At 38.8% G+C, this 20802-nt stretch overlaps 3 protein-coding genes across 4 annotated transcripts; 1 reads left to right on the top strand and 2 right to left on the bottom strand.

Moving 5' to 3' along the window:
• Positions 1-9020: 9020 nt before the first annotated feature.
• LOC140954531 (DNA (cytosine-5)-methyltransferase DRM2-like) lies at positions 9021-9726 on the bottom strand. The gene is made up of 2 exons (XM_073404429.1): positions 9468-9726; positions 9021-9292 (listed from the first exon to the last, which is right to left on the bottom strand). Exons 1-2 carry the CDS (start codon positions 9724-9726, stop codon positions 9021-9023), a joined length of 531 nt encoding a protein of 176 aa, XP_073260530.1.
• A 375-nt stretch (positions 9727-10101) lies between these two features.
• On the top strand, positions 10102-13344 carry LOC118062581 (ras-related protein RABD2a). Its single transcript, XM_035076389.2, has 8 exons — positions 10102-10270; positions 11201-11273; positions 11531-11578; positions 11659-11706; positions 11863-11934; positions 12028-12183; positions 12330-12433; positions 13020-13344. Exons 1-8 carry the CDS (start codon positions 10257-10259, stop codon positions 13114-13116), a joined length of 612 nt encoding a protein of 203 aa, XP_034932280.1. The 5' UTR covers positions 10102-10256; the 3' UTR covers positions 13117-13344.
• A 2154-nt stretch (positions 13345-15498) lies between these two features.
• On the bottom strand, positions 15499-18800 carry LOC118062583 (RGG repeats nuclear RNA binding protein A). 2 transcript variants are annotated; one of them, XM_035076393.2, is made up of 8 exons: positions 18647-18800; positions 18241-18548; positions 17657-17972; positions 17489-17554; positions 17202-17331; positions 16468-16623; positions 16313-16369; positions 15499-15842 (listed from the first exon to the last, which is right to left on the bottom strand). In XM_035076393.2, the coding sequence occupies exons 2-8, from the start codon at positions 18425-18427 to the stop codon at positions 15663-15665; spliced, it is 1092 nt and encodes a 363-aa protein (XP_034932284.1). In that variant the 5' UTR covers positions 18428-18548; positions 18647-18800; the 3' UTR covers positions 15499-15662. The 2 variants fall into 2 exon arrangements, with proteins under 2 accessions (XP_034932284.1, XP_034932285.1); XM_035076394.2 differs by having other exon boundaries at positions 18643-18758.
• Between the last annotated feature and the right edge of the window lie 2002 nt (positions 18801-20802).

Below are 20802 nucleotides of genomic sequence, written 5' to 3'. Positions count from 1 at the left end.
TTTGAAGTACATCATGAATGGGATGTTAGTAACCGTCAGGGCTGAGGAGGCAATAGCCATGACAAAAGAATGTGGCTGTGCCCTTCATCGAAGCGGAGGATTGCAAGGATAACAATATCCATGCTTTTGAGATCGTGAACACTGACTGGGTACCAGAAAACACCGTGTTAAGAAGACCAAGGATCTCAGAAGCAGCCAGGATGGCAAGTCTATGTTTCTTGAACCGTGGGGTCCCCCGTCGATATAACCTCGCTTGCGGAATACCAGAAGGGGTTAATCCGACAAGGAAGAGAAAGGCTGATCAAAGATTTGGGCTAGGATATCAACCTAACCAAGAAGATTATCGTTGGGCTACTGATCGGAGAAGGACAAGAAGGATGGCTAGAATTAAAGGAAGAGATCTTGAAGAAGAACAGCTGGAAATCCCTCCCCTTAGCGTATCATTCCCAAGAGCTGCATACATAGTGCAACATGATAAGGGAGCTGAAAGCCTGGGTCTAGAGTTGGCAAATATGAGCATAAACACCTTGGAGGGGAAGGAGAAGGAAAAAGGTGATGCGAAAGAAATAGCAAGAAAAGAAGATGAAGTGCTGCCACAACTGACTATCCATACACTAGAAGAAGTCTCCGCCAAGACCTGTGTGCGCAAGCTGGCTCCAGGCGAAAAGTTTCAGAATTGGGTGACACAAGAAGCTCCAGTGGTTTTCAAAATGAATCCTGAAAGCGGATCTCCTACAACATCACATACATCTAGCATCAAGAATAAATGGCCAAACTTGAACGAGCATGTAATATCTATGGAAGAAGAAGAGTGGGATGAAAGCAATATCAGTGAATTCACCAGGCTAGTAGAACAACAGGAACAGACTTGGAAGCCTGCCACCGAGGAACTCGAAACTATCAATGTGGGCAATGGTCAGCTCAGGAAAGAGTTGAAAATAGGTACTTAATTACTTCTGAACAAAGGATAAACTGATCACCCTATTAACAAGAATATTCGGATGTCTTTTGCTTGGTCATATGAAGATATGCCCGGTTTGGATACAAGTATTGTAGAACACAAGATACCGTTGGAAGAAGGGTAAAGCCAGTCAAGCAGAAACTGAGGAGGGCCCACCCGGACGTCTGGATCAAGGTCAAGGCAGAACTCGAAAAGCAATGGGATGCTGGCTTTCTAGAAGTAGTTAGATATCCGCAATGGGTATCTAACATTGTTGTGGTGCCTAAGAAGGAAGGGAAGATTAGAGTTTGTGTAGATTTTCGGAATTTGAATAGAGCTAGTCCTAAGGATGATTTTCCTCTACCACACATAGATGTTTTAGTGGATAACGCTGCCCGAAGTTCCACTTATTCCTTTATGGACGGTTTTTCAGGATACAATCAAATAAAAATGGCTCCCGAGGATAAGGCAAAAACAACTTTTGTCACACCTTGGGGACCTACTGCTACAAGGTCATGCCATTTGGGTTAAAGAATGCGGGTGCAAACATATCAAAGAGCAATGGTGACTCTATTCTCACGACATGATGCACAAAGAAATTGAGGTGTATGTAGATGATATGATTGCCAAGTCTAAAAAGGAACAAGATCATGTGGAAGTTTTAAGGAAGTTATTTGAGAGGTTGAGGAAGTATGAACTAAGGCTTAATCCTGCAAAATGTTCATTTCGGAGTTAAAATCGGGCAAGTTGTTGGGATTTGTGGTAAGCGATAGAGGCATAGAGGTGGATCCAGACAAAGTAAGGGCCATTCAAGCTATGTCATCCCCTAAAGACGGAGAAAGAAGTAAGAGGATTCTTGGGAAGGTTGAATTACATTGCTCGATTTATAGCTCAGCTAACAACAACATGCGAGCCTATATTCCGACTACTAAGAAAAAAGAACCCGGGAACCTGGAATGAGGAGTGTGAGGAGGCATTCAATAAAATCAAGCATTATTTACAAAATCCACCTTTACTGGTACCTCCTGTATCAGGGAAACCTCTAGTATTATATCTAACCGTAACTGAAGTAGCCATGGGATGTGTATTGGGTCAGCATGATGAAACCGGAAGGAAGGAAAGAGCTATTTATTACTTGAGTAAGAAATTCACTGAATGTGAGTCCAGATACACGGAGATAGAAAAGCTGTGTTGTGCATTGGTGTGGGCGGCAAAGAGGTTGCGAACATTACATGTTATACTATACCACTTGGTTGATTTTCAAAAATTGGATCCTCTGAGGGTATATTTGTAATAAGCCTTTTCTCTCAAGTCGAATTGCAAGGTGGCAGGTTTTGAATTGGCAGAATATGACATAGTGTACATGACAAGGAAAGCCGTAAAAGGGAGTGCCATTGCAGACCATCTGGCCGATAATGCTGTTGAAGATTACGAACCTTTGGATTTTGATTTCCCTGATGAAGATATATCGTCAATAGAAAAGGAAGAAGAGAAGACAGATTGGTGGACCATGTTTTTTGACGGGGGCAGTAAATGTACATGGTAACGGGGCAGGGGGCGGTAATAATCTCTCCTAATAAGAAACAATACCCAGTTTCGGTCAAACTACATTTTGAGTGTACCAACAATACAGCTGAGTACGAAGCTTGTATACTCGGTTTAGAAGCGGCATTGGAGTTAAAGATAAAGAAGATAGATGTATATGGGGATTCAATGTTGATCATCTGCCAGGTCAAAGGTGAATGGCAAACCAAAGAGGAAAAGTTGAGGCCGTACCAGGAATACCTATCCATGCTAGCAAAGGAATTTGAAGAAATTAGATTCACCCATCTAGGAAGGGAGGGGAACCATTTTGCGGATGCTTTGGCCACACTAGCTGCTATGACTACCATTGACCTCAAATGCAAGGTACAACCGGTACACATTGATATTAGAAATGATCCAGCGCACTGTTGTTTAGTCGAAGGAGAGGTGGACGGACAACCTTGGTATTACGATATCAAGAATCTTGTGCGGAATCAGGAATATCCGGTGGGAGCTTCTAAAACGGATAAGAAAACCTTGAGAAGGTTGGCTATAGACTTCTATTTAGATGGAGAGATTTTATATAAAAGATCATTTGATGGTACCCTGTTAAGGTGTTTGGAGGAGGCAGATGCTAGAAAGGCATTAAGAGAGGTCCATGAGGGGATTTGCTCAACCCATGCTAGCGGGCACATGATGGCAAGGAAAATCCAAAGGGCTGGTTATTTTTGGATAACACTAGAAAAAGATTGTATCGACTATGTCAGAAAATGTCACAAATGTCAAATTTACAGTGATAAGGTCAATATGCCACCAGCTCCTCTGTTTAACTTAACATCTCCATGGCCTTTTGCGATGTGGGGAATTGATGTGATTGGACCTGTAAACCCAAAAGCGAGCAATGGTCATAGATTTATCCTCGTGGCTATTGACTACTTCACAAAATGGGTAGAAGCCGGGTCATTTGCTCATGTGACACAAAAAGTGGTGAAGAAATTTATTGAGAGAGATTTGATATGTCGGTATGGTCCCCCAGAACAGATTATAACGGATAATGCCCAGAATTTCAACGGCAAGATGATAATAGAGCTCTGCACTAAATGGAAAATCAAGCATTCCAATTCTTCGCCATATAGACCAAAGATGAATGGGGCGGTAGAAGCTGCTAACAAGAATGTCAAAAAGATTGTTCAGAAAATGGTAGTCACCTATAAGGATTGGCATGAGATGTTACCATTTGCCCTTCATGCATATCGCACCGCAGTTCGAACCTCAACAGGGACTACCATATTCTTTGGTGTACGGTATGGAAGCAGTGATGCCTTTGGAAAGTGGAAATCCATCGTTAAGAGTGTTAATAGATTCTGAGATAGAAGAGGCCGAGTGGGCCAGAGTGAGATACGAGCAATTGAACTTGATCAGTGAGAAGAGGATGGCCGCAATATGTCATCACCAACTTTATCAGAAACGAATGGCTAAGGCGTATGATAAGAAGGTTAGACCGCGTTTGTTTCAAGAAGGGGATCTAGTATTGAAGAAAATATTGTCATTACCAGGAGATGATCGAAGCAAATGGGCACCAAATTATGAGGGTCCTTATGTAGTAACAAAGGCATTCTCAGGAGGAGCGTTGAAGTTAGCTAGAATGGATGGAGAAGATCTAGCTCGGCCTGTGAATTCTGACTCTGTAAAAAGATATTACGCTTGATGTAGTTCCCTAAATTAATAAAGCAAAGTTTGGCCATTGATTTCTTTCCTTTTTGTGCATTGATCTCACAACAATCTTTTTGCATTAATCCCAACAGTGCATCTCCTCACTCATTTAAAAAGTTTAGCATCGACTGAACGAATTTCTTCTCTATATAAAAGCTCAAACTAGGATTACACCTCTACACTGGGGGGCAATACAAGATGTTTTATACGGAAGCCTATAGATTTGAAAACCAAGCTAAAGCATTTGACAAAAAGCAATGACATAAAAGCAAGAACAAGTCTTACATTTTTGAGAAAAGGCTACTTGAGGAAAGTCAAATACTTTTTCTCCAAGAATATGATAAGAAAAAAGGCAACACGAGAGATGAATCCGGCGTACGACTTCAAAAGCACGCTCATGTTACGAGGAAGTCTCATGAACATAGAAAAGAGGATGGGGGCCTAATGTTTCAAAACCAGGTACGAATGCATGCATTGCATCTAATCATAAAGTCATTGCACGTATGTTTTTTTATCGTTACAGGAGGAGATCTTAGTGCATTCTAACGAGATTGTGGACGAAGAAAGAATTATTGAGTTGAGTCTAGAACAGAAAAAAAGAGAAGATAATATTTTCAGACCCTGCCAACAGGAAGAACGACATCGATGGCAATTGGTAAAAGGGAATCGTCAGATGAGATTCCAAGTTGTTTGGTTAAAAGAGATCGCAAGAAGGGATCTCGTTTTTCGATGAAGATCGCCAGAAGGGACTTCATATTTCAGCTTTGAATAAAAGGGAATCGCCAGATGGGATTCCAGGTTGCTTGAGATCGCCAGAAGGGATCTCGTGTTTCACTATTGTGGAGGTCGCCAGATGGGACCTCACACTTTGTTGGCTAAAAGGAATCGCCAGATGGGATTCCAGGTTGTTTGAGATCGCCAGAAGGGATCTCGTGTTTCACTATTGTGGAGGTCGCCAGATGGGACCTCACACTTCACATTGGTTAAAAGGAGTCGCCAGATGGGATTCCAGGTTGTTTGAGATCGCCAGAAGGGATCTCGTGTTCCACTATTGTGGAGGTCGCCAGATGGGACCTCACATTTCACATTGGTTAAAAGGAGTCGCCAGATGGGATTCCAGGTTGTTTGAGATCGCCAGAAGGGATCTCGTGTTTCACTATTGTGGAGGTCGCCAGATGGGACCTCACACTTAATGTTGGTTAAAAGGAATCGCCAGATGGGATTCCAGGTTGTTTGAAATCGCCAGAAGGGGTTTCGCATTTCACTATTTTGGGAGGTCGCCGGATGGGACGTCATACTTCATGTTTGTTAATAGGAATCCCAGATGGGATTATAAGTTTGATTAAAGGAGATCGCCAGAAGGGATCTCGCATTTCGATATTTTTCAAAAAGGGGTCGCCAGAAGGGACCTCATATTTCATTTTTTTTAAAGGGAATTTCCAGATGGGATTCCGATGGCCGAAGAGGATTGTTGTAAAGAAAGAGTTTCAGATCGATCCAGCTTCGACCAGATCAGTTTTCGGGAGTTTAGTTGGGACTATCTTTATAAAACTTACTGCGCAAAACCTTCGCTCCGTAAGCTCTATAAAGAGGGGGCATCTGTTGTAACCCATTTTTGGGTCCCCGTAAAAAATAAAATAGATAGCCAAAGAAGGTTAGAAAAAGGACAAGAGGCAGAAGCGCTCGGAAAATGGTCAGAAAAATTGGTCAAGGAGTATAAAGATACAAAGATTGGATTTTTGACAAAATATTTTTGAAGGATGAGAACCCTATTGAGAAGGAAATTTTGAATTTTGAGGAGAGAAGCCCAAATTTGGATGTTTATGGGTTTAATTGATTTTTTATTGGATTTATAGGGGATTTGATTGCAAGAAAATTGATTTTTTTAAGTCAATTTGGGCTGTAAATTGAAGAAATTAAAGTTCTGGGGCTAAATTATAATTTTTAGGATTTTATTAAGTCAAATCAGGGGCTTAATTGCATAAATATTGAAGTTTAAGGGCCAATTAGGGACTTAATTGTGAAAATCCGAAACCAGGGACCAATTTGGAGAAGGCGCAAAGATAGGGGGGGCTGTTTGGAATTGTTTCAGGGGCTTAATTGAAGAAATTGGAAGTTTATTGATCAATTAAGGGCTTAATTGCATAAATCAGAGGCCAAGGACCAAAGTGAAAAACGCGGCCAACTATGGGGACGGACTGAAATTAGCAGGGACGAAATTGAATTAAACAAAGATGATTAAGGACTGATTCGAAACATGTTCTGGCGCCTTTATTTTTAAATGAAACGGCGCGTTTTATCCAAAACGACGCCGTTTCATGCATAAAAAAAAAAAAAAAAAAAAAAGGACCGAACGGTGCCGTTTTGAACGGCACTGTTCCCCTTTCTTCTTCCTTTCCCCCGCACCTGCAACAGAAGGAAAAGCTTGGTTTTTTGAAATAAACTTCCCGCCTCTCTCTCCCTTGCATCTCCACCGAACAACCCGAAGCCCCCACACCGTGGGACCGCCGACCGAAAGCATTGGCCGACCACCGGCCGAAAGTAAAGAAACGGCACCTTGCTGTCGCGGGTGGTGGCCGACCAGCCACCCGCGAAACCCGCTCCAAGGCGCACTAACACTGGTCCCCCACACCGGTTCGGCCCCTATAAATAGAAGAGAAAACTGAAGAAAGAAAAAGAGGAGAGGACCCGAAAAAGAAAGAGAAGAACCGAAAGAGAGAGAAACCAACGAACTCAAGAAACAGTCACCGAAAACCCAAAAGTTGAGAAGCTTGCGATAGTTGAAACTGAGAGGGAACTCAAGAAGCTGAAACAGAAGGAACGAGCCGGTTGAACGACGACGAACCGTTGGAAAACAGCCGCAGCGCCGCCCTGGAGCCGCCGTCCGTGAAGCCACGACACTGCAGCTCCGCCAGCAAGCCGCCGTCTCCGCTGCGCCAGGTACACTATCCTTTTCCCCGTGCATTTTTTTCTTCCGAAGCTGAGTTCGGTTGGCCTCCTGCATGCAGAATCGTTCTGCATGCAGGAGGCGTGCGGGGGGAAAATAATTCCCCCCGTGCTGTAATTTTTTACTTCTCTGGGCCAGATGGTTCTGGCCAGAAATATGTGGGGCGGGCCAGAAGGATTCTGGCCCAACCCGGCGGTCTGGGCCGGTGTCGGCCCAGACCCATGTAGTTTTTTTGGGCCGAACTCGGCCCAATCCCTTTCGGGCCGAGTTCGGCCCAACGGCTTTCAAGCTGGGGCCGGCCCATTTAGTTGGACCGGCCCAGCCCAGTTAGTATATTAATATATTATATTATATTATTATATTATTATATTATGCATGTGTGTGTATATGTGTATATATATTTTTTTTTTTCTCAAAAAAAAATATAAAAAAAATATAAAAATTTCTGAAAAGTAAAAAATATATTGTTGTTTTTGGTATATTTTGATTTGCAATTTTTTATACTATGGGGATGTAATTTCAGTATTTAAAAAACACCTGTTTTCGTAAAAAAAAAGAGTTTATAAAAAAAAATGTTTCGTTTTCATGCATACGGCCAATACACTAGCATGTTTTGAATGTCCTTTATATATATAAAAAAAAATATTGGAAGTTTTGAAAATGTGTTTTCGCATAGATTTCTTAAACACAAAAAAATCATTTTCTTGCATTTGTGGATTTTACAACCTGTTTGTAAAACTCCAAAGGGTATTGGCCAATATTCCAAAAACTATAAAAATCTTATTTTGGGAGGAGAAGTTGTGGTTATTGTTCACCGCTAATGTTTTGGATGAAGAAATCCTTAAAAGGACGAACATCCAAAATATTATCGGGAGTAATAAATCAACGCGCATGTTTGAAAGAAGCTTTGGTTGCAATCGAGAACATTTCAAAATTTTAATTTTTTTTTTTTTCTCCACGGTTTACGAGTCGTGAAAAGTAATTGTTTTTTTTAAGAATTGTGAAATTCTTTTATTCTCTTATCCTTGCGATTTACGAGTTGACGGGATTAGAAAACACCAACACCATAGACTATAAAGCAAACCAAACACCAAGCAGCTTACCTTAGGTAGGGCGTACTAGGGGTGCTAGTACCTTCCCTTTACGCAACCAGTCCCTTGCCTTAGAATCTCTGAAAGACCAGTTAGGGTTCCTAGTGACCAAATACTAGGTGGCGACTCCAAAGAACCAAATCCTTAGAACACCACGAAAATCGCCAGCCGATGTCGTGCCTTTATAAAAAATTTTTTTGTAAGGGGTGTGACATTCTTTATGGTCTCAGGTTCGAGCCCTAAGTTGCTCATATGATTATTTCGTTGGAGGCTTACAAGGTTGTTAACTTCAGGGCTCATGAGATTAGTCGTGGTACGCGCAAGCTAGTCCAGACACCCATGTCAAACTAAAAAAAAATTATAATAGATGGCCGTGGACATGATCTTCGCCTTGTTGCTAAAATATGATCTTGATCGGGAACGTGGTTAAAACTGGGCGACGAGTGATTCAAGACGAGGAAGTTGACCTGGATCCGGATATGTGGGGGAGGCACTGAGATTTCATTGACTAGGTGCCTTCTCTCTCCCTAAACAAAAGAGATCAAATGAATGATCTGACAATCTGTTTCCTGCATAATTTTCATTGCTACAACCTTAAAGCCAACCTTGACTATAAACATAAATGACAGCAAAAACATGGTTGCAAAAGGAGAGCAGTGCAGACTTGAGTATTTCATGTGCCATGTATGAGAGGAAAAAAGAAGAAGAAAAATCCATGCTAACATTGAACTCGCAGGTCTGATAATAAGAAAAATAGAGAAACCAAATGGCCATACCCTACATTGCTAACTCAATAAGCATCATATCATGACATCATATTTCTAACTAGGCCAAGAACCCTAACATACTGATAAAAGAGAGAACAATGTTGACCCTCAAGGCGATCTCGGCTCACTCTATTGCCACCAGCAAGGTTATTGCAAGGGCTGCCACCAATGACAACATCGAACCCCCCAGATGACCTGATCCACGTCTCAATATCAGAACCATTGATTGTTTGTATGTCTGTAATCTCAATTAGATTTCCCTTCTGGTTTGCCTGTTCCCACCAACTTCGGATAACATCTCTTTTGGAAACTGAAATATCGACAGATACCACATTTTTCAAAGGAATTCCAAGTCGATGAAGAGCAACTTCAGCTTCTCTAATTCATCGTTCTAGGGGTGGTACTTTGTTTTTCCCTACCAAAATCAAATTCAACTTCCTACATTCTTGGAGCACAAACTGTTTTGTCACTTCGAGTAGGCTCACCAATGGATCTTTCAAGTCTTAACTTTATCCTTTCAGTGAGTTTTGCACTCCCGATAACAGTGACAAGGCAATTGAGCTTGGTTCTTGGATCCCATGAAGGCCACCATTTACTGGTTGAGGACAAAGCTTCTTGTATAGAAAGTGGTTGTCTTGGCAATGAAGGGAATCGGTTCTGAATACAAACTCTTTTTCTGGCAGCAGCACAAAAGTGGAGGGAATCAACAGACTCTGGCTTAATATCATACAAGAAGCGAGACATTGTGCTCCACACCCCCTTGGGAGCGAGGGCCACATTTTCATATAAAAATATCTTGGTTACCTTGGATCTCTCTATAAAAGAGAATGACAAGCCCGGGTGTAAGCCCCTTTTTAAGGGCCGAAGGTTTGTATATCTTCTTTAAGAAGATACTGAAAGAAACAACGAGGCCCGTTTAAAATCCAATCACATTTTGAAATCTGGCCCATTAGTTAAAAGATCGGCGGGCCATATATCTTGGTTATGAAACAAATAGGCCCGATTAAAATCCAGTCAAAATTTGAAAGCGGGCCCACTAATCTAAGATTTGAAAGCTCAAGCCCAACCCAGTCCTACTGTCGAACCGAATGCTATTAATGCTCGTTTTCGCTTTCGTATTGTATTATCTCGCTCGCGTTCGTTGTATTCTTCTTGCGCTTATATTCACCGACGATCAATCTGTGAAGAGGCATCTCAACGGTGATTAACTCGCCGGAGAATAATCGGAATCCGGAAGCCTCTACTTCTACTGAAAAATACAGCACGACCTGATCATGAATCCTGAGTAGTAAGTTGCTAATCTAACAATAATCAATCACATTAAACACGGGCTAGTGTTTTGATTTAATCTCATTATCTGTTTTTGGATTGGATGCTGAAACCTTGTCTCTAAAACCTAGAAGCAGGAGCTCTTGTTGTAGATCCATGGATTTGAATGGAATTTTATGTGTTATGATCCACTAATCGGGCTGATTAGGCAAAGATTATCTAAGATTAATTAATAGCAAGTGTTTGAATATAGGTTTGATTCGCGCCGGATATCGCTTGATTAATTTGTATGTGTTTTTTTCCAATCATAAGTTTGAGCTTTGATGAAGGTTTAGGGCGACAAGGAAAAGCGCTAAAGCATTCAGGATTAAACTATGGCAGATAATTTTGTAGTGTGTATGTTTTAGATGCGTGCACATTTTCGTAGTTGTGGCGAATGTTGCGTGAGCTGATTATTGGAATTGAATTTTCCAAACTTAGTATGCAATGGAGTGTGAGATGAAATGGGGTTGGGTTTCTTTTGTTTTCATTGCTCTTGATGCTTTTGATTGACTATAGTCTGTAATGCTGTCTGTAGCGATAATGGCAATGGTAACTAGAGGGATTTTGAATTGATACTTCTCTGTTGTACGACGAACAAAAAAAAGTTTTGTTTTTCCGTTTGAAGTTTATAAGGTATGTCAGGAGTTTCTAAATATGAAAACTAGCATCTGTGGAGGGTCACTCTTATCATCAATTGTCATTGAATTTTGGGTCCATATCCCCGGATGCTCAACTCCCCTCCCCCTCCCCCTCCAATGCTTAAAAAAGAAAAAAAGAAGAAGAGTTGAATGGTCCAGGGCTCATTGACGTGTTTCATTCTTTTCAGGAGCTATTGGTTGCAGCACTATTTTACTTTTGCAACCTCCATTTTGTTAGAGCTCTAATATATCTTTTCATTCATTTGCAGTGATTACTTGTTCAAGCTCCTTCTCATTGGCGATTCTGGTGTTGGCAAATCTTGTCTCCTTCTGAGATTTGCTGTAGGTCTAAAACTGTTTTTGTAGTGAATATTTGAAATGTTTGTTTATTGGGTTTAGTAGTCTTTATATATGTGATTCTTTTCTGACAAAAAGTTTATGCACTGGACATAAGAAACCAAAATGCTACAACCATGGAGGAAAATTAATATGCCCGCACATTGTTTTATTTTCTCTGCAGACACATGTTGTTAAGTTTGTTGAATTCTTTGGGGGTTATATCTCTTACATTTGAGAAATCCATAATTTATGTGATGCAGGATGATTCATACATTGAGAGTTATATAAGCACCATTGGGGTTGACTTTGTAAGTTAATCCTTGGAATTCCATAACAACTCTCCTTATTGTACCATATTACTGATTTCATTTTCGCCCTCTTTTGCTAGAAAATACGTACTGTGGAGCAAGATGGGAAGACCATAAAACTCCAAATTGTATGTACTCTGTTTTTTCTGGACATCAAGATTGCCATATTCTTTGTCTATCACAATCATATATTGCTGATAAAGTGTGGGGCTTTGAATTTTTAGCACTTGGCGTTTTCTCATTGAATTATTTAATTGTTTGATTGTGTTTTGTTTGACATGTAGTGGGATACTGCTGGGCAAGAACGATTTAGAACGATTACCAGCAGCTACTACCGTGGGGCACATGGTATCATAGTGGGTGATCATGTTCTCCTAATCCTCTTTGTACTTTGATTTCACCCAGTGTTTTCTTCTTTCAACGTATCTCTTCCCTGGGGGGTTTTGTAGGTTGTTTATGATGTGACAGACCAAGAGAGCTTCAACAATGTCAAGCAGTGGCTTAATGAAATTGATCGATATGCTAGTGATAATGTGAACAAACTTCTGGTTGGAAACAAGTCTGATCTCACTTCAAATAAAGTTGTGTCATATGAGCAGGCAAAGGTAGAGCTAGTTTTTCTTTATCTAGTGAACTGTTATAAGCTGTGTATAGGCATGTGTGTATTCGTCCTGATCAAGCTATAGATATTACACTTGAAACTTTTTCTTCCCTTCCCACCTCTCATCTCCATCCCTTTTGTCCTCTATAGGCTTTTGCTGATGAGATTGGTATACCTTTCATGGAAACTAGTGCAAAAGATGCCACTAATGTGGAACAAGCTTTCATGGCCATGTCTGCTGCAATCAAGGATAGGTACTGTTCTGTTATCTTCTTATGTTAACATTGAACCCGCCTTTCCTCCAAAAAGAAAAGAAGTCATGTAAGACAAGTCTATGAGTAAGATGCTTATTTCTCAAGTTTTTCATGCATTTGACACAGATTAAAGAAGTTTTTGAGTAGAAAATGTCGCTTGAACTGAAGTAATTGCACTAGTCTGATTTGCTAGCTTTTGGAACAAGTCCATAAATGGCTTATTTGCATGTGTGAACTGTGATCTGGCTATCAAACCTTTCAAGTCAAAAGCTAGTGTGATGAACAAATGGAGATTAAATGCAGGATGATTGGATTTAAATGAGCTCTAAACATGTTCAATTTGATCCAAACTACCATAAAAGGCAGTGAACCAGATATTCTGGTTGATAAGTAATGCTGTGTTAGGTGCTTGTTTCCAATCCTTGTTTTTAGGTTTGATTATGCCAATTGTCATGTCTAGAATCAGTGGTAAGATGTTCAAGAATAGATGAAATTTCTTGATTTGGTCATCGCTGTTGGCAATTTGTGCACTTGCTTGCATCTTTAATGTAACATATCTCATGCTCTAAACTTCCTATCAATCCAGAATGGCGAGCCAACCAGCCATGAACAATGCAAAACCTTCAACAGTGCAGTTCAAAGGACAGCCTGTTGAACAGAAGGGCGGCTGCTGCTCATCTTGAACCAGAAGAAGTATGATGAATTTTCTTCGGCCTTGTCCATTGGCTCAACCATTACCTGTAAGATACCCTTTCGGCCTTTCTTTTATTCTCATTCACTTAAATCCTATTTGAAGTCGACATTATTATCAATTTCCCTCATTTAAGTTCATGTAAACTGTTTCAAGGTCTGTTCTTTAAACACATTTGGGCTTGTACAAAGTAGTAATAGATATTCAAGATTGTTCCTTATTTGACCCACTCTTTAAAAGCAGATGTGCCTCTTAGCTCGTTATTGCATGTTTTCAGTTCTGTGGTTATCTTGTTTTTTCGCTCAAGTGTGAGGTTAAAACACATGAATAAATGAATATGTTTCTTTCCATTATATTGGGCAAGTTCAACTATTGGGATGGATAAAGTTTATTCAACGCTAGTTGTCCATCTTCTTTTTCAAACAACCGAGTCCAAAACAAGGAGGGATTCTAGAGTGTAGGAGGAATCTGTAGGACGAAGCAGAACATGTATATAATATTTGGTGATCGTGATAATTGATAATTTGCGCAAGGAAAATTCTATCCGGGATGATTTTCACCATCAAGGAAAGGGAAACGGTATCCTTGGACAACTCTGGGAAAATACCCAATAATGTCGTGGTTGAACTTCAGATATGGAGGTATCTACTGGCTAGTATGAGTCAGATGCCTGCTCAGAAGTTGGCTCCTTGTTTGACTATTTGGTTACGGATTGATGCTAATCTAGCCCCGAAAGTTAATATGACCTAAGAGATCAATGGCGTCCCTGGGCTCTCTGTTAAGGATAAGCAGGGTGTAAGAGTTGCATCGGTTTTCTTCTCGGACAATGTGTGAATGGGCCGAGTGGAGGGAGGATGGTTATCTCTAATTTGAACGAGCAGTAAATTTATTTCTCCAGTAAAAGCTACCAATCTCATGTTTCCGTCCATAAAGACACCAGGCTGCTGCCACCAAGGTTCGGTATGTTAGGGCCTGAGATCGTACTACAAGGAACAAGATATGCAGAAATTTTTCGGTATGCGCGGCCCCACGATGGTTGCTTTCCATTTCGTGTCTTCAGTTGCATAATTTTTTTTTTACAATTTTTTTTTTTAACGAATCCTAAGCTGCATAATCGCCAATCAAGATCGTTGTACTAGGGTGTGATTGACAGTACAAAGCTCAAGATATTATTTGCACACAGTACTTCTCTAGTACACTAATTATTCAATCACTGGCTGCGGCAGCGGGTATTTTGTCCCAGTAGATTCCAGCGCGTGAAGGAGAAGAGGACGAGTTGAGGAGAGAAGAGAAAGAAAGAAAGAAAGAGATGTTGGTGTTTTTTACAGAAAGGAAAGAGAGAAGAAGAAGAAGAAGAAGAAGAAGAGGCGTCTGAAATTAGTATCCCAATAGATTCCTACAGAGCACGGACCATTCCCTATTATTACTGTTTTTCATTGTAGTTTCACCATGTTTTTCTAAATTCTTTATTATTTTTTTTTAAAAAACTTTAAATAAAAAATTAAAAAAAATATTACTTTAATATATTTTTAAATGATGTAAATGGTCGAAGACCAACTTCTTCGCAGACATGACATGAATAAAACACAAGGCATGGTAACTCTGAAACAAGTTTAAGAGCTTGCTTGGTAAGTCACTTGACAATTGCCATGACACAGTGCAATCAACACCAAAATGATGGCAGCTGGGTGATACCTGACATCAAAGCCGCTAGTGACGTAAAATCAGGTGACCTCTATTTTGTTGAATGAAAATCAAATTTATGAATAAAATTTATTTGACCGAAACAACGTTTCCAAGTCAGAAGAAAATACACGCATCTAAAGTACACTTTTATTGCTCTAGATAGCAGTTTTGTCCATTGTGTTAAGAGTTGGTCTGGTAAAATCCGCATTTTAACCGGATCACCATATCTTAACCAAATTAATTTTTTTAAAAAAAAAATTAAAATAACATTAATTTAATAAAAAACAAAAAAAAAAATCAATTAATTTAAAACCGAGTTTTGACCGGATTAACCCGCCAAGTCAGCCAAATCATACCGCATATTTTATTCACCCAATTCTAGCCCCAGGTCAGCCAAATCCCGGATTAACCCACCAAACCGACCGGGTTTCAAAACTGGTTTTAAAACTATAATTTTATCGCTTGGCATCCAGAAACCTTCATATTCTCATATGGAGTCCTTCGGTGGCAAAACACTGGAGATGTGTGCAGAAAGAAGCAGAACTTCATAATTTTTTCTTGGAAAAATAGGATTCATCATCTATTTCAAAACAAAACTGAGTAGCAATTTCTAGTCATAAATAACATGTCTCGACTTTCCCCAAATTCTCAATAAGATGATTGCATACCAACAAGAGGAGACTGCAGGGGAACCAAAGAAACAACTGAAATATACATAGTAAAGCATAAAAATAAATAAAGATCTTTTGATACAGGAAACCATGTTATTCCAGTCAATTTCCTGTGCGTGATTGAAGAAAAGAACCCAAAAATGGATAGACGTCATGATTCTAAGCCGGGTTCTGGAGCATCTCATTTGCCACCCAAGGTTGGGAATTGTCCAGGATCTTCAATGGAAGGGGCTGACACGTTGCTCATTCCATCCCTATTGCCAAAACCTCTTGCACCACGGCCGCGACCCCGACTGCGACTGCCTGAACCATAGTACCTCTCCCCTTCAGCAGGCTTCAAGAACTCATTAATGCTGACAGACTAAGATCATCACAGCAGTTAGGATGATGGTTAGCAATAATCCAAATTATATCATGTGAGCCAAGTGTGAATTAAACAAGGAAAAACCAAAACAATTACAGTTTTCATGGGAAAAAAAATGCCACTCAAGACAGTTCATAGATGGTTATCAATAGCAACTCCCATGCAGTCCAACCAAGAAGACAAACAAACCATTGTTTAGATTCCTCAGAAGAACAGGAAGGCAATGTCTGGAAGTGCCTTTCACAACATAAAAGCAACAAAATCACATGCTGGCCAGCTTATTTGATGGCCATCATCAGCAGAAACAACAAAAACAGACAGGTACAGCAAATAAAAATGAAAAAAAGGAAAGAAAAAAAACACAAAAGATGCCCTGAAGAACAAAGCAAATTGGTCAAAGTGCTCTCGAAAGCTTATATGTTAGTACGTATGAAAAAAGGCGAAGAAACATGGGCACGCATGAATACCTTCTTAGCTTTCTCATCTTTCTCATACGCCTCTTTCCGCTTATCCTTGTCAGAACCCTTGAATATAGAAAAAGTTGCAAAGATATTCAAAGGACTGACATTGGTATAAAACCAATGGGAATTTAAAAGATTTAACAGAGCACAGTAGTCTCTACCAATTTAATAAAGACATCGTTGTTTTCCTTCTTGTTCGAAAGCTGCTGCATGGATTGAAACTCTTTGGCATCGACCTTTCTTTCTTCTGTCTTAAGTGCCTGCAGGGCCTTCCTCTTCTCTTCCAGCACCTTCTCATACTCTTCAAGAGTCATCACCTGAATAGAAAGAAGTATCATAAGTCATCCTTTCAAAATGGTAAAAGTTTCTTTTAACACTAATTGAACGATCAATGCTAGAATTGTAGCTGCTTAAATAGGTTTTAATTGAAAGAAGTATCATAAGTCATCCTTTCAAAATGGTAAAAGTTTCTTTTAACACTAATTGAACGATCAATGCTAGAATTGTAGCTGCTTAAATAGGTTTTAATTGAAAAGTTAGTCATTTAGTGCCCTAGAGCTGGAGCTCTTAAACAAAAAAGTTCCAACACTCGCACCAAACACCAGAATTAATATCACGAAATACCATCAAACTAGATAAATCAGAAACAGTCACATCAAGTCCAACCAATTACAAAATTTCCAACAGCCTAAATTGAAAAATGTGATAAGGGAAAGAACTTGCAGATAACAAACATGTCAATATTTGTATGCCTACTCATTCATCCTATACATTCCGATATCAACAATGAAACTATGAAAGTCATGCAAGCTCTCCCCCAAGCAGAAGAAAACAAAATACAACATGGTGATATGGACATCAGACAAAACATCTAATTACTACAGAGTGCATTCACCTTGTCCTCTGGTTCTTTCTCTTCATGTTCATTAGCAGGGTTCTCCTTTTTCCTATCTGCTGCTGCTTCCTCCACAGGCTTGTCATCACCCAAATTCTTCTCACCCTCAATGACAGCTTCCTCAGTTACCCTAAAACAACAACAACAACAACAATAACAATAAAATACCAGTGCCCAGCTATTCTTGAAATGTAGTTCTTCAACAAGAACAACAGAAATATAACAGACTTTTACAGTGGAAATTACACAAGGACATATAAAATGTTGGTTGGTTTTATAAAACTTACTGGGCAAGCTCATCAGTTGGAGTTCCCCAGTTCCCACGACCAAAGCCTTCACGCTTCATCTCATTTCTACATGTATACAGAAGTCAACTTAAATTCATGAACACATGGCATATTATAAATGATAAAAATATGACAAACAAACACAAACTATCATAAAAAATTACCCACCCACGTCCAGTCCCACTCCAACGTTCATTAGTTCGACGAGGACGCTCTCCTTCACCAACTTCTTCATTACCAAAACCCCCACGACGGCCACCACGGAAACCACCACTACGAGGTCCACCATATCCACGTGATTCAAAAGTCTTTGCAGCATCTCCATCTTCAGCAGCACCTTGAACAGATGGTGCTCCAGAGTTACCGAATGAACTCTCATTGTTGTTGAAATCCCTATTATATCCCCCACGACCACGCCCATATCCTCTTCCTCCACCGCCGCCTCGGCCTCCTCCTCTCCCACCTTCAGTCTTCGCTTCCCTCACTACATAAATATAAACAGACAAAAATTAGCACATTCACACACACACGGATACGTAGACACCATATTTTGAAACCACATGGCCACAAAAAATGAAAACATGCGAAGATAGTCATCAAGCATACATTTCTTATACATTAATTTTGCTCATTCTACAAAAATAACAAATAAAAAATTCTTCACGATAATTAAAAAATCACAAATTTTCACACAAAAAAAACACTAAATCCACACACAAACAACAAGATGAACAGAGATAATAATAACTGACCAGCCTGTGAAGGAGGAAGAGGCTTGGAAGGGAGCTTAGCAGCAGGAGCGGGTTTAGGTTGAGTCTGAGCTGGACCTTTCTTAGTAGCCGCTGCGGCGGGAGGAGAAACCACCGGCTTTAGAGCAGCGATGAGAGATGGATCCTCGGCGTCATCAACCAATAAATCAAAAGGATTGATCGTCGCCATTTCCGATAAACAAAAACCTCAGCAACAATCAAACTAACACGCCACAAAAAACACCTCCACGAAACCCTAAGGTAACAAGACCTCCATATTTATCGTTTCTTGTTTTATCATGAATCTAGATCTGTAAGAATAAAGAACTCAATAAAGTTAGAGAGAGAGAGAAAAGAAAAGAAAAACCCTAGCCGCAAGAGATACAGCGAGAGAGAGAGGGAGACCTACTATGAGATGTTAATGTTGTTAGAGACTTGCTGCTGCTGTTTAGAGTAGTGTACTGATTTTCTTTTTCTATTTTTATTCTGTCGTTGATATTAAAGAGGGAGCGTTTCTCTTTAGGTGCTGGTTATTGAATATATTTACGGCTATGCCATTTTCGAGATAAGAAAGGGTGGAGTGACCGACCACTGCTAGTGAGAGTGAGGTTTCTTTATTCTATAGGTTTATCAAGTTGTGGACTTGTCGTTTTTCAGAATCAAGCCAAGGATGGTGTCTTCGCACCCTGTTTTTGCTGGTAGTAGAGATAGGATTTTGTTCACAAATTAAAAAAAAAATGTATTGTTAAAAATAAATAAATAAGTTTATTTTAATTAATAAAAATATATATAGAGAGAGACACTCACATACATTTAATTGACTGTAGTTTATAGCTTAATGATTTTTCTCCTTGACTTTCAGGTCTCCGCTCCCTCAGAGTAAATTTATTCTTTTGTATGTAACGGATGATTGATTTGTTTTGACACGTGGGATTAGAATGACCGGTCATTCTCAGGTTTCGCTTACAGTTAATGTAATAAATAATTACCACGTCCTTTTTTACACTTCTTCAGCTTTTTTATTTGGCTGTTTGCCTTCCATGATTATCATTATCGTAGGTTTGGATGTGGTTTATATGACCTGACTGTTATGATTCGGTACAAAGCCAATGTCAGATTGACTAGCAAATAAGTAAGTTACTCTGAGTTTTGATTTTAAAAAAATATATGTATATTTTCAGGCTTTTTTTAAAAAAAACAAACTATGAAAAAAAAACTGATTTCTTTTATTAATTCTGAATTAATCTTTTAGGCTAGATCTTGTATCTAGGACTACTAGTCTACGTTATTGATAATTTGGTCGAAAAATAACAAAATTGTTAAAAATCAATTGTAGTTAAGAAGGCATGCTCTTACCAATTGGAATGTAACCCGAAAGCAGAATATTATAAAAATAATAAGTTGTGAGGTGTTTTTTTTTTTTTTTTTTTAAATACTCTGTACTTACTTTGTTTTCTAACGTATCACTATGGATTTGGATTTGAACAGTATTTTTTAAAAAAAAATAGTTAGGTCATTGAACTTTTTTTTTCTCACAATAGCACCCCTTCTGTGCAAAATTTAATATCTACTTGCTCTTTTTTAAAAAGAACCAGTTAGATTGAAAGGCATGTCATTAAAGTATAACGAAACGAGTAAAATAAATAATATTTTTAAAATTCATCCAAAAAATTTATTTTAACCCCTTTCTTTTTTAGTTAAGAGATTATCGGTTTCTCTATTTGTTGAAAATTTAATTTTAATATAAATCTTCATTTTTTTCAATCCCCATTTTGTTTAAGGAGAGAAAGAGAGCGGTTGAATTCCTGTGTATCAAGGAGAGTTCTTCATTAACACCTATCCCAAAACTAAAGTAGTTGAAAATTATGTCAACGAGTTTTATTTAAGAAAGTTTTTATAATAGTTATTTTAAGTATTAATATTGTATGAAAAAAAATAAATCATATATGTTTTATTATTGTATAATTAAATAAAAAATAAATTTTAAAAATTTTTTTTATTGAATTCAATTATATGAATGATTTATGTCACAAATTTGATTGATTGAATCGATTTCACTCAGGTTTATTTTAACTGAGTGCTTTTTTTTGTTTTTATTAATTTAGACTTTCAACACTATATTAATTACGGAATTAACTTTTCAAGTTTTTATTTAAAATTATATGTGTGAATTTCACAAATTAACATGAATTAATCTATATAGTTTTAATGTATTTTTATCTTAATATTAAATTAAAATATCATTTTAATATGCAGGTGACTTTCAATTCATAATTAGAATTTTTTTTTAGAAGACTCATCAGCAAATTATAACTTTTTTTTTTAATTTTTTTTTTTTTAATATTGCTGCCAACCCGCGGCGGCAATGGGCTAGTGCAAAACTAAACGACCTGTTCAGGTAAGGTAAAAAAACGATATTAAAGCACAAGCAAACAGCGGGTTGTCGTTCAATCTAGAATTGAACTGGCCATCTGTAAATATCTAGGGCTCATGGAAATTAAGAGGTTATTATTCGATTGACTGACAAGACCTCATTATTCGAATGGGTTGTTTCACTTGCTTAAC

Source organism: Populus alba, chromosome 14, assembly GCF_005239225.2.
Source record: "Populus alba chromosome 14, ASM523922v2, whole genome shotgun sequence".
In the NCBI taxonomy this organism is placed as follows: domain Eukaryota; kingdom Viridiplantae; phylum Streptophyta; class Magnoliopsida; order Malpighiales; family Salicaceae; genus Populus; species Populus alba.
This window is presented reverse-complemented; position numbering and strand designations above follow the sequence as displayed.

Excerpts from the sequence above, each read along its gene's own strand:
- LOC118062583 (XM_035076393.2), bottom strand. The coding sequence starts at position 18,427 with ATGGCGACGATCAATCCTTTTGATTTATTGGTTGATGACGCCGAGGAT. Across the intron at positions 16,624-17,201 it reads AGAAAGAACCAGAGGACAAG|GTGATGACTCTTGAAGAGTA; the intron begins GTGAATGCACTC and ends CTTTCTATTCAG. Across the intron at positions 15,843-16,312 it reads AAGATGAGAAAGCTAAGAAG|TCTGTCAGCATTAATGAGTT; the intron begins GTATTCATGCGT and ends TGATGATCTTAG.
- LOC140954531 (XM_073404429.1), bottom strand. The coding sequence starts at position 9,726 with ATGTCTCGCTTCTTGTATGATATTAAGCCAGAGTCTGTTGATTCCCTC. Across the intron at positions 9,293-9,467 it reads AAGACTTGAAAGATCCATTG|TTTCCAAAAGAGATGTTATC; the intron begins GTGAGCCTACTC and ends TCGATATTTCAG.
- LOC118062581 (XM_035076389.2), top strand. Across the intron at positions 11,707-11,862 it reads AGACCATAAAACTCCAAATT|TGGGATACTGCTGGGCAAGA; the intron begins GTATGTACTCTG and ends TTTGACATGTAG. Across the intron at positions 12,184-12,329 it reads TGTCATATGAGCAGGCAAAG|GCTTTTGCTGATGAGATTGG; the intron begins GTAGAGCTAGTT and ends TGTCCTCTATAG.